This window comes from Peromyscus eremicus, chromosome 1, assembly GCF_949786415.1.
Source record: "Peromyscus eremicus chromosome 1, PerEre_H2_v1, whole genome shotgun sequence".
In the NCBI taxonomy this organism is placed as follows: domain Eukaryota; kingdom Metazoa; phylum Chordata; class Mammalia; order Rodentia; family Cricetidae; genus Peromyscus; species Peromyscus eremicus.
Genome location: NC_081416.1, coordinates 20076347 through 20094566, shown reverse-complemented (window position 1 = coordinate 20094566; position 18220 = coordinate 20076347). Strand labels below are relative to the sequence as shown.

The 18220-nt window shown below is 51.3% G+C and overlaps 1 protein-coding gene across 3 annotated transcripts in view; it reads right to left on the bottom strand.

Annotated features, from left to right (window-relative positions):
• Crtac1 (cartilage acidic protein 1) overlaps window positions 1-18220 on the bottom strand; it is a 142509-nt gene that overhangs the window by 18843 nt on the left and 105446 nt on the right. For all 3 annotated transcript variants that reach the window (XM_059257894.1, XM_059257901.1, XM_059257910.1), the window contains exons 5-8: window positions 16333-16489; window positions 6613-6747; window positions 2656-2801; window positions 68-204 (exon numbers count right to left, since the gene is read on the bottom strand). In XM_059257894.1, the coding sequence (XP_059113877.1) occupies window positions 68-204; window positions 2656-2801; window positions 6613-6747; window positions 16333-16489 (575 nt within the window). The remainder of the gene's footprint in view (window positions 1-67; window positions 205-2655; window positions 2802-6612; window positions 6748-16332; window positions 16490-18220) is intronic.

Here is an 18220-nt window from a genome sequence, read left to right as displayed (position 1 = left end):
ACCATCCTCCCTCTGGCACAGCTTCTCTGACCCTTGGAGTCTAGCCCCCATGGCCTGAATATGGTACCGGAAGAGACGATTGGCTGCAGAGTTGCGGTAGGCAATGTTGTTGAAGAAGACTTCCAGTTCCTGGTCGTTGTCGAAGTCAGCAACAATGACAGTTCTGACCGGAGAGGGCATGGAGAACTTGGGTGAGGCAATGTCCTGGAGGAGAGAGTGCTGAGGGTCAGAAGACAGGAGGGTAACAATGAGCAAGAACCCACACTCCTCTACTGCAGCACCTCTGTTATATCCCCTCTGCTATGACCTGGAGTGGTGACCTGTGGGACTGCATAAACTTCAGACTGCTTGCAGAACAAGGAGGTCAGAGTCACAGCTGCGGCTTACACCAGCTCATGCAGGGAGCTCTGAGCTGGTTCCTGGTCCAGATCACACTTAACCCACCTGCCAGTCCCCTGAGCAGCCTGATGTCAGCATTCCATTTTACAGATGGGATAACTGAGTCTTGAAGAGAGAGAGAGAGAGTGATTGCTAAAGATGGGGGCCAGAGCCAGAGCTACAGATCGAAGATTCTGACCATGCACCTTTCCTTCTCAAGTGCTGAACCAGAAGCTAGGAAGGCACTGGAAACCACCTGCTTTTGAATCCAGACTCCAGCACTGGCTTGACCTTAGAGAGGTCACTCAAGCCTTGGGCTGGATCTCACCGTGGGGATAGCAGCAGCCCACACTGTGAGGCCTGTATGTCAGGTGTACGCCACAGAGTGGCCAGGAGACAGACTGCTGGCAATCTGTGTGGCCTCCTCTTTGTCACCAGCCCCATGCAAAGCCAGACGTATCCGTTAGCTGTGTCTCTCACTGCTCCTACTTCCTTATCCTGTTTCTTGGGAGTCTTAGAATTTTAGTTGAGACATATGATTTGAAGGAGTGTCATTATCATTTATACTTGCCCAGGACTTATGGGGAAAGTCTGGACCCAAGACAGCCAAGCCGGGAACCCTCCCCGCAAGTGCTGGCAGTCTTGAGGGGGTCTGGCACAGGGTCCTGGGTGTGGGATTTGCCTCTGAAACGGAAGAAGGGCTGTGCAGATGGTCTTTTGTTTCTGAGCAGAATACTCCCATTGTGTGGAGGTTGTCCCTTGAAGACACTCAGCGCTGTCCAAATCCCATTGCCTAGGTGAAGAGAGCTGGGACGCGTTGAGCTGGTTCTCTGGGAGTCCCTGCCCTTGGACCAGGCCCTGCCCTTGGACCAGGCCCTGCCCTCCTCTCCTGTTGCAGCCTGCTTTGGAACCACAGGAAGGAGCTTTCTTGGCTCAGCTGCAGAGATGCTTCCTCCTGGAGTCAGGAGAGGGTGGCAGTCCTCATCAGCACTGTAATGAGGTTGATTAAGAGCCTGGCTGGCTGGTCAGGGTGGGCTGAGCAGGGTCTTCAGACCGGGGGAACAGGGAGACCTGAGGATCTCTAACTCATTACTGCTCCATCGATCCTGTAAAAATGGAAACTTACACAGCCCCCGTGGGGTTGCCCCTCTGCATGCCTGGGCTTCGAGATAATCTATGTAAAGCTCTTATCAGGGATCCTGGCACGTGGGTGGCATGTGATAAATGGGACATTTGTTATTATTGTTATTGTGCTGTGAGCTCTGTGCAGGGGCCTCAGAAGGCCAGCATGTTCTCTAACCTCAGCACAGGACATCTGGAGCCTTTATACTATAACGTAGAAAGGCGATACTTTATAGTGGGGACTGTCCTGTGTATGTGGGGCATCTGCAGCAACCTCACTGGCTTTTGTCCTTCCTAGTCAGGACAATTCAGAATGTTCCCAGACTTTGTCAAATATCCTGGGACAGGGAGGGCAAATCGTTTCTTCTGTGAGTCTGGGCTAGAATGCTAGATAAAGGAGGAACTCACTCAGAACTCCAGGCTCAATGTCCCGAGTTCAAGGTGAGAATCCTCTCCAGATGGCCTGGAGTCTCAGCAGGGATGGGAGACACCTGCGGGTGGTGCCTCTTCACAGTCACACCGACTTTGGGAATTTTGGATAATTCTCTGTGTTCACAAAGCTGGGAATACCATAACCTTTCATTTCCCATTTATCATTATTATATTATTATTATTTACCAAGTCCTAAGTACTTCAAGAGTAATCTGGCTTCAGATCCATACTCTATCATCTGCTGAGAAAGTCCCAAATTCAAGCTCTTCACTGCCACCCAGCAGCCCTCGGGGAGAAGACTTGTCATTACATTCTGCGGACGGCTCAGGGAGGGGACCACGGTGTGTGTAGGGACAACCTGGGAGCTCCCTGGCCTCAACTTCTCTCCTCTCCCATCGTTCCTCCCTGGCCCTCAGCTGGATAGCCCAGTTAGCAGCTACAGGTGGGGTGTCCCGGGAGTCCCAAAGAATGACTTTCCCTGACAGAGTTCCTGCGGGCTGCCTTGGAGACGTCTCTTTCTCTGCGGCCACTTGCTTTCTGCTCTGGGCCTGAGAGCCTTGCACATGGCTGAGGCTGGTGTCTTTGTCTCCTGCAGGTCACCTTCCTTGGGACCCCACCCTTGGCTCTGGAGAGGCCCAAGGCCCAAGGACTTAGCAGGAGGCACAAGGCAGGTCTCCGTGTCATGGTCTGCCTAACCACTGTGCAGCACCTGGCTGTTCTTACCCTAAATCGGACCTTCCCGTGAGCACTCATCTGCAGATAGAGGCGGTGTGGGCCATTCCAGTTGCCATAGATGATGTCCACTTTGCCGTCACGGTTGAAGTCCGCCAGGGCCACACCTCGCCCATGCTGGTGAGGGTCATCCACACCTGGGAAGGAGAGGCAGGAGCTTCAGGGTGCTATCGCTTGCATGTTCCCTAAGCATTCACCTCCAGCAGCAAGAGAAGGTGACGCACATACAGTCCCTGTTCTTCTGAGAAGATGGGGAGGCACAGTTGAATTCAGATGTTCTCATGCAGGCAAGAAGTAGCACAGCCATCCCCTTCCATGCTGCCTGGACTCAGCTCAGGGATGGTCTAGGAGAAGGAGAGCGATGGGTGTTCTGGGGGACCAAAGCCCTTTCCACCACTATCATATGGCCACAGGGAGACATTAAGTTGATCTCATCCCTCTTGCTTAACTTCTCAAGGGTTCACCAGTACTTCGGGTCAAGTTCAAATTTCTGCCCAGGGATGTAGGCTCTGGCTTACTGTGCCCTTATCTCGCCTTTGTTGGGTTTTACTGTCTCCTTGACTTACTGATCCCTGGTCACCACAGTCCTTTTGTCCCTTAAGGGAACCGAGTTCTTCCTATATTCCAGATCTTTGTTTTAGCTGGTGTCTCTTCTCCAGATGCCTCCCTGGCCCCTGGAAACTTAACCCTTTAAGGAAGCCTTTCATGACCTGTGCATATAAAGTGGTCCACAAAACAAGCCATGTTCAGGAAAACAAATGTTAAATGTTTTTTTTTTTTTTCTTGTTTGTTTGTTTTTTAAGACAGGTTTTCTGTGTAGCCCTGGCTGTCCTAGAACTCACTTTGTAAACCAGGCTGGCCTCTGCCTCCTAAGTGCTGGGATTAAAGGCGTGCACCACCACCACCTGGCTCATTTTTCTTGAATATGTGGACTCCAGGTTTACACACACACACACACACACACACACACACACACATGCATGCCCACAAAAAGACACACATATACACAAAACCTGACATAAAAGTTGAAAGAGGCTTATGAAGGAAGAGGCCTAAAGGTGAATAAGAAAAGGCAGTAGAGTATCTGTGACATGAAAGCAGAAAGGGATGATTTGGAAAGGGAGGTAGGGGACAGCAAGGATGATGAGGGGGATGGGCAGTGTGGAGGTGACTGAGAACAAAGCATAATGATACATGTATGAAGACCTCACAATAAAACTCACTTTTTCTACGCTAAACTAAAAGGATTAATAAAAAAGACAAAAAATGCAGCCCCCTAAAGCAGGCCCCTCCCACCCGCCGCCCCCCTCCTCCTCTTTCTAATCTTCCCCTTCCTGGTGCTGGTCTTTGGGGGGTCTCCTTGCTTGGGGTCTGGTCTCTCCCCCTGCTCCGCTCTCCTGAGGTCAGCACACCCCCGGGGTTCCTGTGTGCCGCCGCCGCAGGTCTACCTTGGTGCCTGTGGTTTCATGACAGCACTCGGTAAGTACTTGCTGAATGAATGAAGAGACATAAATAATTTGACAGCAGGCAAACTGGGGATGTTAGTGACAGCAGAGGAAACAGAGCAACCATGACAGAGAACCCACAGCGGGCTTCCGAGAACAGGAAGGGATTCGCCATCCACCGAGGAGCCCATTCTAGGGGAGAATGGAGCAGGCACAGCCTGGAGACAGCGTACAGAGGCGGATCTGCCCACTCGCGGCCCAGGTGCAGAGCTAAGATGACACTTTGAAAGGACAAACAGCTGCAGGTTGCCCTGGGGACAGGGTCATAGAACAACAGACTAGAGGCAGGTGGTGGGCAGACTCCTGGGCTGCTGCAAGCAGGGTGATCCAGAGAAGGCAGGGTGGGGACTCTGAGAACCTTGGAGGTGAGGTATTCCCATGGAGGAGAGAGGTCTGGGGCTGAACAGTGATGAGACAAGGCTCAGTTGGAGAGGGTGGGGTTGAAGGGACTGGGGACAGCCCCCAAACCCTATGGCCGATATTCCATTAATTCTCTGCAAACTCCCTTGCCTAAGCGTCGGGTCGGTGGCCTTCTGAGCCGGCCCATTTCTCTCCTATCTGTAGGCACCTTGACAAGGAGCTGGTTCCTTTCCACGGGACTAAGGAGTGCCAGGCTGCACTTCACAGCGGCATCTGTTTGGGTGATGAATGCCCCCTTGACATGTCTTGTTAAACCCCTGCAATCGCTTTGACTTCCAATTACGGGCCTCGCACCTCGCATCTCCTCCTCCTGATCCGTTCTCCCACTCCAGCTTGTTCGCTCACCTCTGCTTCCACCCCCTTAACACCGTATCAAATGCTCTCAGTTTTCTGTGCTTCCTCCTTCCCTGCGTTCTGTGATTTCTCAGCAGCGAAACTGGCTGCTGCCAAGCACAGCCCAGGCAGGGGGTGGGCTCAGAGGGCAGGCCAGAGGACCACACCCTATTATGCCAGGGAAGGAGAGACACTGGGGCAAGGATGTGGGGTGACGGGTAGCCAGCTGGCGTGTGGAGACTCCCGAGCAGGAAGGTGGAGGGAGAGACACTCTTGCATCAGAGAGAAGGGATGAGCTCATGCTTGGGGGCTTAGATGCTGTTGTCTGCAGAGCTGGTGGGACCTAAGATCTATGGGTCCAGCTCCTCAGTCACTCTTGCCTGTGCTCCAAGGAGAAGGTGCACTGAAACTGTCATGCACTCTCAAGATGGGAGGAAATGGGGGATGAGGAAGGGGCTGAAGAGCACATACCACATCCACAACCTTTTTAGAAAGTATCCATTCTGTCATCGCCTGGGTGCCAAGAGAGGACAGTACAAGGTCTCAGTCCTTGTGGAGCACACAGACCAGTCATGAGGGCAATGCAGGAACCCGAGCGAGAGGTACATGCCAGGGGCAGTGGAACCAGAGGAGGAAGAAAGAAAACGCTTCTCAGAGGTGACCCTGGGCAGAAGGTTGAAGGGCACATGGAAGTTCAACTGAGAACAGGGAGAGCAGTCCAGCAAAAGGAATGGTACATGCAAGGTCCTGAGGTTGATGGGAGATAATCACAGGCAGGAAGGGGAGCAGAGTTGGAAGCCATGATGATGGTTTGATTTGTATTTTATCCTGCTCCTTGTTATAGCTGCTTATGTAGACGTGTGTTTCTAGAGTGTTAGCTCCTTTCTTAAGTGTGAGGTGGTCTTGGCCTTATTCAGGTCAGCATTCCCAGCTCTTGGCACTAGCCGGAAACTTAGCAAAGCTTCTTGACATGGTTGTTGGTGGCACACACCTTTAACCCAGCACTTGGGAGGCAGAGGCAGGCGGATCTCTGAGTTCGAGACCAGCCTGGACTACAGACCAAGCTCCAGGACAGCCAGGGCTACACAGAGAAACCCTGTCTCAAAAAACCAAACCAAACCAAACCAAACCAATAACAAAAACCCAACCAACCACCCCCCAAACAAAACAAAAACAAAACAAAACAACCCCCCCAAACAACAGAACTAGTTTAAACAATGACTGGTATAATTTGAGGCCCATGCCACAAAAGGGAGCCCATGCCCAACACTGCCTGGATGACCAGGAACCAGAGGCTGGACAGCCTGGAGACCTGAGTTCAAGCCCCGAGAACCATATGGTAGAAGGAGAGGCCTGGCTTTTGCAAGTTGTCCTCAGACCTCCAGTTGAGTGCCACAGCACACATACATCCACACATGTGCACACATGTAAAAAAGGTTAAAAAAAAATAAAAGGAAGATAAATGGGGAGAGACCAAGTTGGGGAGGGAGAGCCTGGAGGATTGTGCTAGGAAACAAAAGCAGACTCAGAGGTTCAGAGGCCAATGCCGCCTGTGGGCACAGGGCATGCCAGGAGCAGGAGCCTCCCTGCCTGGTCAGCAAACACCCCTGTGGCTTGACGGTGGCAGAGCAGTCCACAGTCCGTCAGGCCCAGGACCTCCAGGGCACAGGAAAGGTCCACACTTACTCACCAGCACTAGCTGCAGCATCCACAAATGTCCCATTGCCTTGATTGTGGAAGAGGAAGTTGGGTCCGTTCTCATTGTCACAGAAGATATCTGAGGCACTGTTGCTGAGAATGGGGCCCACGCTGACACCCCGGCCCGCTAGGAGAAGAGGGGAACCCACAGTGAGTGCCTAGTGCCCAGCCAAGCCCTGCCTGGAGGACTGGACTGCTCAGGACCCAGATAAACTGCTTTAAGGAAACAATCAGAAAAGCCTGAGGGATCTGAACTTTGGGATGCTTCCCTGAGCTAGACCTTGGCTCCCAGTCTCCATAACTTTGATGGTACCAAGGCCGGAGAAGAGCTGGGTGGGATCACTTTGTGCCAAGAGCTTCATTCCATGCCCCAGGAACTCAGGGTATGGTCACCACGCATACCAGCTGAATCACAACATTCCTAAACCCAGCTCTGTCTCTGTGAGCACAGTCAAGTTATAGGACCCTCAGCAGGGCCTCAGTCCCACTTCAAGTCCCAAATAAGCCCGTCAAAACCTGTACATGTGCTCTTGGGTTAAGAATCTTAGGAAGTCAGTCCTGCCTGCAGACTCTGACAGGCTGTGGGTCCTAGCTGTAGACCCAAGGATGCTTTTTGGCTTTGGTTGAAATACTAAGCAGTTTTGTCCATTGATAGTGAACTGGCCGAATGGATTATGGTGCATCCATATGGTGGATCATTCTGCAGCTACTAAAAGGACTATGTGGATCCATATGTATTGATTTGGAGGAGTGCCTGAGATTGTTAAAAAAAAAAAAAAAGAAAAAAGCAGAAGAAGCAACTTGGCAAGTAACAGTACTGTGTGATCTTACATTTATTAAAAAAGGTGGGAAAATTCTTGGCATTTCAGAATAGATGTGTGTGTAAGTTCGTTTGAGTTTGGAGAAAAGTGGAGAAGTTCACACTGACTAGCTGCATCAGGACGGACTAGGGAAAGAAGAGAGATGGTAGTTGGCCTTTTCTTTGTTTGGCTTGTAGAAACAAGTCTTGTTTTTGCAGTTTGAGAGAAGAATACCCAATAGCGTGTGTGTGTGTGTGTGTGTGTGTGTGTGTGTGTGTGTGTGTGTGTATGTGTGTGTGTGTATACATATATATGTATACACACATATACACTATATATATTTATTTCTTGAGACAAAGGTTTCTCTGTATAGCCCTGGCTGTCCTGGAACTTCCTCTGTAGACAAGGCTGGCCTCGAACTCACAGAGATCCTCCTGCCTCTGCCTCCTGAGTGTTGGGATTGAAGGTGTGGGCCACCACCACCAGGCTTACATTTTTTTAAAGACACAAACCAAGCCAGCTCCCCGTTAGGCTTTGAGGACTAACATCAATTTTGAGCTCCCGATAATAAGAAGTCCAACCTTAGCGCATCCTGAACATAGCATCCCAAACCAGAGCGCTTCAACTACAGCCTTTGCTTGCTGATCCTCACCTGCTCCCTGGAAAACCCACTCACACCTGGGAAACCTTACCAGCCACAGCCCCTGGATGCTGGGAAACTGTTGAAATAGCCCTATGAGGAGTGGGCGGAGATTCTCACGAGACGCTTCACTATAGACAATTTGTTACCCCTTGAACGTCAGTTTCTTCTGCTGTTGAATGGGGATTTTCTGACTTGCCCTTTTTAGTCTTTATAAAAATCAAATGAGTGAGAAACGACGATGGATTACAAGTGTCCAAGAGGAGGGAGGGGACATGAAGCCCTAGACATGCTTGGAGGGAATATAAATTAGTACAACCACAAAGCAGTGTGGTGAACCCTCAGAAAAATAAAAAATAGAACTAACATACAATGCAGCAATTTTGCTGCTGGGCATACACCTCCAAGGGAAATGAAGCCAGTAGGTTCGGGATGTCTGAGCTCCTGGGTCCACTCTAGCACTGTTCATGAGCGCCAATCTGAAACCATGCTAGGTGTCCATCAGAAGACTGAATAAAGAAATGTGGTACGTTTTCACAATGAAATGCTATCCGGCCTTACAAAAGAAGAAAATCCTGTCGTTTGTGGCCACACAGGTGAGCCGAGAGGAAAACATGCCAAATGGAGATGAGGCAGATAAGCAGGATTTCTCTGAAGTGTGGAGGCTAGAGAGCCAAACTACAGAAGCAGGGCATAGAGTAGGGTTTCCAGGGTCTGGGTGAAGAGGGGGATGGGGAAGGGATAACAATGGAAAAGGGAAGAGTTGAACAGGGGGTCTAAGTGTGGGAGAGACTATCGTACACTATGGTGAGTAGAGGTAATAGATGTATGCTGCTCTTGCTGGTTAAGACAGTGGTTTGTAAGCGACCTATCCCATGTGGAAAATAATGCATGTTAGTTCAGGCCAGCTATTCCACAAGGCATATATATTTCAGAACATCATGTTGTATAAGATAAATATGGAGTCTTCAGAAGTCTATTTTTAAAAAGTGAGGCAAGAGAGATGGAGGTTTTGGGAAGCCTACAGCCTTGCTGTGCAACCAGGCCTGTGGACCAGCCCCACAATCAGAAATGCAAAATCTCAGGCTCCCCTGAGTCCTGCATGCTGATGAGACCACAGTGTGGCTTGTATGTCCACTAAAGGACGAGGCATATCGCTCTAAGGAACTAGGTAATGTGACAAGAGAAAACTGGGGCTGGAGTTCTTAAGTAAATGATAGCTCTGGCAGAGCCATGTGTTAATGGTCAGGCCCTCGGCCACCCACTTCTGGATGGATCGAGGGGTTTGTGAAGTGACTGAACTAATCTGAGGAGAGGGGTCTCAGGCTCCCGTGGTCCTTCACCCTGGGAGATGCTCCCTGACAAGTTATGGGGCTTTGTTCTAGAATGGAGCTAGGGCAGGGGCCCCATAACGACTTTAGCACTTTATTACTCTTGCTGGACCTCTTACTAATACCTGTTGGGCTTTTGTATCCTGGATTCTTTCTTCCCAGGTAATCAGATTAAGTCTCAAAGGAGAGTCCAGTATCGGGAAAATGAGCAACAAAGTCCCCATCACTCCTGGGAGTCCTCCTCCTCCTGGGAGGTAGCAGGTAGCATGAAGGCCATGGAGTAGGGTGTTGACTTCCCAGCCACTTTCCACAGCCTGTAGGAAGGATGCTGAGACATGACCTGGGCATCACCTCTGCCCATTAAAAAGAGGAGCTGGTGGTGGCTGTCCCTGCCCTGGTCACTGCCAGACTCCCATCCAGGTGAGGGCTTCCAGGAAATTCCAGGTAGGATTCAGGACTTGCCACCATGCAACTCAGTCTTTCCCTCTCTGTGGCATCCTCCAATTTCCTCTCTGCCTCTGGCTCCCAAGCTGTGACACATTCCCTTCATTTTCTACAAAGCAGGTTATTTCCCTTTTGGACAAATTTCTAAATCTTTCTAATTAACTAATTGGGTTGGGTTGAAGCCTTGCACCATTTGTAACCTGTAATTACTAGAAAATTGCCATGGTAACCACACTACTAATTAGCAGCAATTTATTGCCATAGCAACCGGACCATAACAGAGATGTTACCCACAACTCCTTCTTGGCAAGTTGGCCACACAGTTGGGTAGCAGGTGAGTCCACAGTCAGGGAGCCAGCCTTTTGGGGCTCATCTCCAGAAACCTTCGGATGGTGTCCAAACTGGGGTCTAAGGCAGGGCAGCCAGGTGATGCACCGGTCACTGATGCCACAAGGGAAACTCTTGAAACCAACAGAAACCTCCCGTCAAAACTGCCCTTCTGTGCCTCCTCTCAGCCGGCCAGTGACAAAGAGAGCAGCAGATCTTCTCCCAGGACCCGTCTCTCCTTTTCTTCCTGCTTTGGGATACCCACGCTCCCCTCCTCTGCCTAGGTTCAGCATAAACCACACCCTACGGGGCTATCCAGAAGGCGGTTAGGGACACCCTGATGGCGTCGACTCCACCCTTGTCAATGAATTCTTCGCTGTGTGAAGCCAGCACCCTCTCTCACAGACACACGCTTCCCCAGATGAGGCTGCAGTGGTGGAATGCCAGCCCTCAGGACTGGTGATCCGCAAGTCCAAGCTTGAGCTGTGTGACCTTGGGCATATCACTTAACCTTTCTCGGCTTCTGTTTTCTCATCTATGAAATAAACTGGTAATAATAATAGCTCCTTCTCAGGGGTATCATAAATATTAAGTGGGATGAATTTTGGAAGGTATCTTGGAAAATGTCAGGTGCCACACAGTCATTAGCTGGGACTATTTACCACCTGCTGAGTGAATAATATCACTTTATTTTTGCCCAGCACTTCAAGCTTCAAAGGCCCCTTTGTTATGCTGTGGGGCTTTGAATGATTCTGTCTCCCCTTCCTTCCAAGGACATGTGCCATTCTGACAAGTAAGTCTGTCAGAGAGGTTGGGGGTTCCGGGGGAAATGACCCTCTGAAGTCCCCACTTCCTCTTGCCACCTGTCTGCTCACTGGACTCGCCCCCTGTGGGGAAGCAGCCTTGGCTAGTCTCAGTACCTGCACCTCCGGACCTCTGACCCCTGCACTTGGACAGTGCGGTCTCCAGTGAGATTCTGGTGCAGGGGTCCGTCTCCCAGCTCTCAGGGCCTGGATGGGGAGGGAAGACAGAGGCTGTGGATGGATCACACACTCTGAACTGCTCCAACTATGGGCTGCTGACCCAGGGATGAAGCAGCAGATGGGGATCCAGTTTCTGAGGAAGGGGCTCCTGAGTTCTCTCCTGGGCCATTCCCTCTTTCTGGCTTCAGGAACTTTGGAAGGAGACCTCTAGGTATCACTCCCCTGCACTGCAAAATGAAGGGGAGGGGTGATGAGATGACACTTAAACTTCTGCTTTTCAACAGATGCATCCTCCAAACTGGACCAAAGGATAAACATCCTGCCCATTGTCCCACTGCAGTGGAGGCCCAGGGGCTCCTCATTGAAAGGGCATGGACCCATGACATTCTCCTACTGGAATCTTGTAGAAACAGGGTTCTCGTGGATACCAAGGTTCATAGGCAGCCAAGAACATCCAAGAACATATTGTAAAAGAGTTGGGATAAGATGCCGGAAAATGTGTGAGGCAGAGGGATGGAAGGTGTGAGTTGGAGAAGGGGAACAACAGGTAGGATGGTAAAACGGGGTTCTCCTTTCTAAGTTTATTTCCTGCATAATTCCAAATGGAAGTGCTGAGGCTGTTGGTGTGGGGAGAGCCTGCTGATGCCAGGCAAGGCTGGATGGTGAGACTGGGTGGGAGCTGGTACTGTCAGGCAAGGACACTCAGCTCAGGTCTCTCCAACCCCTGGTCCCTTGAAGGTTTCCAACTGGGCCACCAGAGGCTGTAGGAAGAAGAGCATTTCCTGCTGTGTCCACTCAGCACAGAGGGGCCATGCAGAAGCTGTGTGAGGCCAGAGTGGGTAAAGGACTAGAGGGAAGAGTCTGGTGGCCCCGTCCTGTGTGCTGGGGATGGGTACATACATCTCACGTTAAGTGTCATGACACCTGGGGGGGTGTCTCATCACCACCACTTTCTTAACTGAGAAATAATAAATTGCATATGTTTATCACATACAACATGTTTTGAAGAATGTGTATGCTATGAAATGACTAAAATGAGCTAATTAACATATGCATCTCACATATTAATTATTTTAATTCTGTGAACACTTAGAATCTATCTTCTTGGTGTCATGCAGGAATACAATGTATTGTTATTAACCATGGTCACCATAGTGTACAGTAGAACTCTTGAGTACACTTGTCCAATGTAATGAAAAGATTGTTTGTTTTGGCTAATGCCTCTTCAATGTCCCCCAATTCCCTCCATTTTCCAGGTGAGCAAGCTGAGGCTTATGTAGGAGCAATCACAGTTGGCAGGTATTCAGGTTCCAACTCAAGCCCTCATGCTCTCTCCTCAGCTTGCTTCTCTGACACTTCTGCTCAGGTCCCCTGCTCAGGTCCCCTTTCGATAGGGAAGGGATTATACTGGCACCTCGGGGGTGCGGCCGCCAGTGTCGCCTCTTTAAAATCTCTGGAGACAGCTGAGAAAAATTCATGTAAAAATCAAAGTTTTAGCCTATCACACATCTAGTCACTTCAAAACAAGGACAGACTCCTCTGATAATCATCAAATGCACCCGACACCTCTGGGAAATGGTCCTCCTGTATCCTGAACCTTGGGAACCTTTGGGGACCCCTCTGGGGCTCCTGGACCTGGCTGAGGTACCTGTCACTCTAGCCTTGCCTGGTCCTAGCTGTTAGATCTGGCTGAGCTACTGCTAGAAGGCTGGCACCCACCTGGGAACCTGGGAGGCTCCTCAGCCCCCACCCGGAGGCACCAGCCACACTACTGATGGGAATCTGCCAGAAGGGCTCAGCTGGGCTTTGGGCCTCTCCGTCTCCTCCAATAATGACTTCCTATAAATCAGATCTGCCCTCCGCTTTGTTCCACACTGCTCCCAGCCAACAGCAGAACTCTCCACCCAACATCATAAATCCCCCTTCATTTTCTTTCCAAATTTCCTTTAAGGCTTCTTTAATCACCACCTTGCAGCCTAGGCAGATGCTCCCTCAAAGGTCGAGGCCTGAATGCAGAGGTCTGGAGAAAGGGTAGGGCCTGGGTGAGGCTGTGTGCAGAGGAAAGGGTGACAGAAAGCTGGACTCCGTCTGGGGAGGGAATGAAGGTGCCTATGTGGTATCCAGGCCTGAAGACACAGCCTTCATGCCTCCATGACAGGTGGGCTGGCTCTCTCAGTTCCATTCCTGAGTTTAGCTTGAGGCTCCCAGGAGATGCCCAGCAGAGGACCCTGGTGCCACCCTGTCAGAGCCACAGGGCAGATGTGAGTGTGTGTGAGACCATAGGCATTCCCTGAGCTCTTTAGTTCTCCAAAACACAGTGAAGGTAGAATCTGTGTTGGGAGAGGTCATTGTTTTCTGTGGCTGTCTAGGCAGGCAGGCACGGTGCAGGTGGGATCTGCAAATGGCAGCCTACTCCCTTTAGCCTCTCTGCTGGTTGGCTGGGCGAAGGTGCCTGGAGACATACCACAGGACTTTTCTACTTCTCTCTCTCTCCTCTGTCAAGCCTTCTACAGGATGGAACCCATTCTTCAAGGTTCCCACACACCTCAGCACTTCCTGGCTCCAAGAGGTCTCTGGTAGGTGGAGAGGTTAGGGCTTGGAGTGTTGGGCAGCAGGCTCTCCACTGCTATTATTCAGTCCTGGCAGCCCTGGTTCCGACGCCCTCCAGGGGCCCTCAGTCCCCTGAGAGCAGCATTTCAGCCACTAGATGGCACTGTGACCCAGCAGAGTGGCAGTCGATGCCAGAATCAATAGTGTCTGGAGAGATCCCCCCCTCCCCCTCCTGCATAGCATAACAACCTGTGCGTGGCTTGTGTGCCATTGGCCCTCGTCACTGCAGCCTGCTGTCCTGAGCACCCCAGGCCAGACAGCTGCTTCAGCCTGACAACCTGGGTACACAGTTCAGGGCCTGTCTGCCAATGCATAACTCAGTGGGTGAGGGGCCTTCCCTTTACCAGACTGGAGCAGGATACTCAAGTTGGAGGTCATTAGAAAGGCCAGCTGCTTGTGGCTAGTTTAAGCATCAGGAGATAGGGCCCCAAGTGCTGGCTTTCTATAAATCTCCTAAATGACCTTGGGTGAGTCCTTTCTGCTATTTGGACCTAGTTTGATCCCTTGGCAAATGGGAGGTCCTCCCAGGCCACATGGCTGCCCTGGAAAATCGGGGCTGTGTGGCTTGGCTGTAGAGGCCCCAGTTCCCTGAAACACATCTGGCCACTGCTTGTTTCTCTCCAGCCTGCTTCGGCCTTGCTCACTCCTCCCGGCTTCTCAGACCCCTTCCACTGTTCTGGCGATGAGCACTGGCTACCTGCCCGGAGTCTCAGCCACTGGGCTGGGCTCAGCGTAGTGGCCCTTACATTTGGGGTTCATTCCCAGGGCTCAAGGGAGCACTCCGGGGCCATTTTTCAGCCAGATGTCCATGTGTCATTAACCGAGTGACAAGTGGGGGTTGCAGAATAGTGTTGGGGGGCTGAGGAAGGCGGGCAGACAGAACAGTAACTTGGTGGGCCAAATTGGTTCTTGCCAGCCAAATGGCTTCTGGAAGTCTGCAGAACTGCTCTTATGTGTCCTCTGGGCATGCCAGCTGCCCTGGCCTCCTCCATGCCTCCACAGAAGCCGTTGGCCCCGCCTCGGGTTGCCCTATCCTTCCAGAATGGCCGGCACAGTTGGCTGGGGCTCTCATAGCATCTCTGTTCCTCAGCTGTCTTTGCTCGGCCCCCCTTCTCCCTGCTGGGTTCTGTGCCAGCCCAGCCAGCGTGAACAATGCCCCCTTCATGCTCCAACCTCCCGGATTCTTCCGTTCTGTGTGTAATGCACTCTCCCAGTCCTTGCCTCCCTTCCATCTCATCATTTTCAAGTGTTTCATCCCCCAGCCTGCACCCCTCCCTTCCTGCAAGATCAAGGCACTTAATTGCCAAGCCAGCCCAGTACACAGAACTGGGAGCTTACTCAGAAAAATTGACTGTACCAATCTAGGCTGAAGCGCCTCATGTTTATTCTTCTTCCCAGGGAAACATGGTTTATTACTGACACTCAGCCTTTCTGAGGCACGTTCATGCCCAGGGCTCCCAGGCACTTTGATGGGGCTTGAGCCACACAAACTACTTTACTGTCTAGTCATTTGTGACCACAAACTTTGTCAGATAGGTCGGCATTAATCTCTTTCATGGAGGTGGCAAGTTGGCTGGGTGAGGGCACCATCAACTCCTAGCGGGTCAGGACAACCTTTCCTGGGTGGAACTTGGAGATTTGCTACTGGCCAAGTGTCTGGGGGAAGGGTGATGCCCACATGACTTCCCATGCCACTTTCCGTCTCCAAGCTTTGAGCTCAGGCTGGCTGCAGCTTTGGTAGTGTCTGTAGTATAACTTGGAGCAGATGTACGGGGAAGGCTAGCTAACAGGAGAATTTCTACACCCAACTGCAGGGCGGGTGTGAACAAGGCCGAGTTGTTATGCACAGCCCTGGCTTCCTGATTTTTGGCACTCAGAACAGGAACTGGATGGCTCTGCCATCAACAGCCTATTGGCAGATTATCAGAGTTTAGTCAGCAGCCCTGCTGGAATTAGAAAAACAGCCTTCCCTAGAAAGAGCTCCTGTCAGAGGCTCTGACAATAGGTCCCCCATCCAGAGTGCTGAGGGGGGAGCGCACCTTCCATAAAAAGTGCCGGAGAGGGTTTGGAACAAGAACGCAATTCTTTGAGCTCAGTTATCCGAGACGGGACCCAGCCGAAGCTTAGGGACTTAGCGCTCAATTCCTGGCTGCTTATGTGTAAGTAAATAATTTCATCTGCTGTTGAGCAATAAAGAAAGCTTTAAATCTCGGTTCTTGTGATCTGTCAGTTTTCTCCAACGCAATCTGCTCACTCATCACTGGGGTTATAGCAGGGGAGGGGGCAAGAGGTTCCTGGGACCGGATGACACGGTGTTCTTTTCCTCCCAGTCTTTGGCAAGCCCCTGTGCCTGTTGTATGGTGCCCCCAGCCCCCAAGCTCACACTTGCCAGGCATCTCACCTCCCTTTGGAGGGGCAGCATACATTGTGGGAGGGGATGATGCCTTCATCCCTGCTCGGGATTTATAAACCTTCTCTGTCCTCCTGGTTGCTGATGAATTAGCAAACACAGCTCTGCAGGGCCCTGGACCCCAGCCCCAGCCCCCTCCACTCACAGCCTCCACAAACTCAGCATACCTGTGTACTTGCTGACCCCTGCCTCAGCAGCCACATCCCTGAGGGCCAGGATCCCCCGGGACAGGTCACTGGCCTCAGGGTCCATTTCAATGAGCGCATCAGGCCCCACATCACCATAGGCATAGTTAGCGATGTAGATGGAGTATCGTCCGGAGCCCTGAGGAATAATGGAAGGAGATGAGAAGCCGCATCTTCGTCCCGGCTTCCCCAGAAGTTGTCTCTGCCCCAGGGATCCTAGCTTCGCCCGTGGGTTGAAGTCTGTGTGGGCTACAACCCCAAGAGGTGCTCATGACAAGGGCTGCCATGTGGATGGTGCCCACCTCCCGAGCCAGACAACAAAGCAGCCTTGCTGAGTCTATCCTGTTCCGGAAGAACACATCTCTCCCTCTCCCCCACAACCACCTTTTTATAGACAATTTTCTAATGTGCCTCCCTCCAGCTGAGCTCGCTCCAGCTGCCAGCCAGGGTAGCTGCTCAATAAATATTTGCTGATTGATTGATCTACCAGTTCCCATTATTCTCCGTCTTTCTCGCTCCCATTCAAGCCCACTCCAGCCGAGATGACAAGCAAATTCCTGAGCCCGCTCCCTCTCCTCCTTGCAGGAAAGGTGCAGATTCCTGAGGTCTTCCATCCTCCTTCAGCCCTGTCTCCCCAGCTTATCGGGAAGAGGTAGTTCACTGTTTTGGCCTTTATAATACCACCTCCTTTCTTTTTCTTTGCATCTCAGAGAAGCCCCGGGCACTGGCTTCTCCTTCAGTAACCGTTCTCTTCAGTAGTCCAAACCCCGCTGATAAAAGATTCCTTTCTGCCTCTTATTATAATGGTGTTATTTCTCCGGTGGATGCCTCCTTCTTCCCAAGAGATACACACAGCTTCTAAATCTGTTTCCAGCTTCCCTATTATCTTCTCACCACTTTCCTCCAGAAGTTATCCCTCAAGCTCTCACTGTTTACAAAGTGTTCTTCGATGCGTTCTGAACCCACTGCCCCCGTCCTTAGGTGGCGTAAAGTCTAGCGTGGAAGGCCAGCCAGAGAAAAAAGAGAAAGAGCTGAGCTTGAGGTGACAAGCTGATGCTGTCATCCTTACTGACCTTCTCTGCTTGCTTGATTCTCTTATCCCAAGGCATCATGATCAGGACCATCATCATCACTCACTTCACACCTACTGTGGACCCTTTTATTGGGGGGGGGGGTAGAGCTGATCCAGAGACACTCAAGTGGGGGTAACTTGATGGGCGAGGACAGGGGAGGAGCTTAGAGTCTTCAGGGGACACAGAGGTGTCCAAACCACACAAGTTGCATTCCAGACACAGGCACGGGGTTTCCTGGTCTCACCGAAGAGAGGCTTGCAGCCCGGAGACAGGCGCCTCACTATGAGCTTAAGAAAAGGTTTTCTAAGAGCCAGTGAAGCAGAGGGAAAGAACCTTCAAGGCAGAGGCGGAGAACAGCGGACTCACGGAAAGATGGCAGCTGGTTTGGTGTTGCCAGAGGTCAAACACAAGGCAGCAAGTGTTAGGAGATGAAGTTGGAGACTGGGAGGCCGCTGGGTTATCAAGTCTCAACCTGTTATCTGGGAATCGGTGCTTTACGGGTCCCATTACTCAAAGCAGTCCCTGGACCAGCACCCGATGCCATTTGGGAGCCGGTGTTAGAACTACAGACTGTCAGGGCCCACCCCAGACCTGTTTAACAAGAATCTGTATTTCAGTAAGATCCCACAGGACACTTAGGCAAAAGTGAAGTGTGGGATGCTTTACAGCCTGTTGGAGTCTCAATAGGGGAAAACTTTGAGAGGTTCTCACTCGTATCCATCACAGGAGCTCCAATCGTGTACGTGCAGTGACTGGACGAAGTGAGAAAGGCCAAATGGAAAAGTGCACCACGGCGA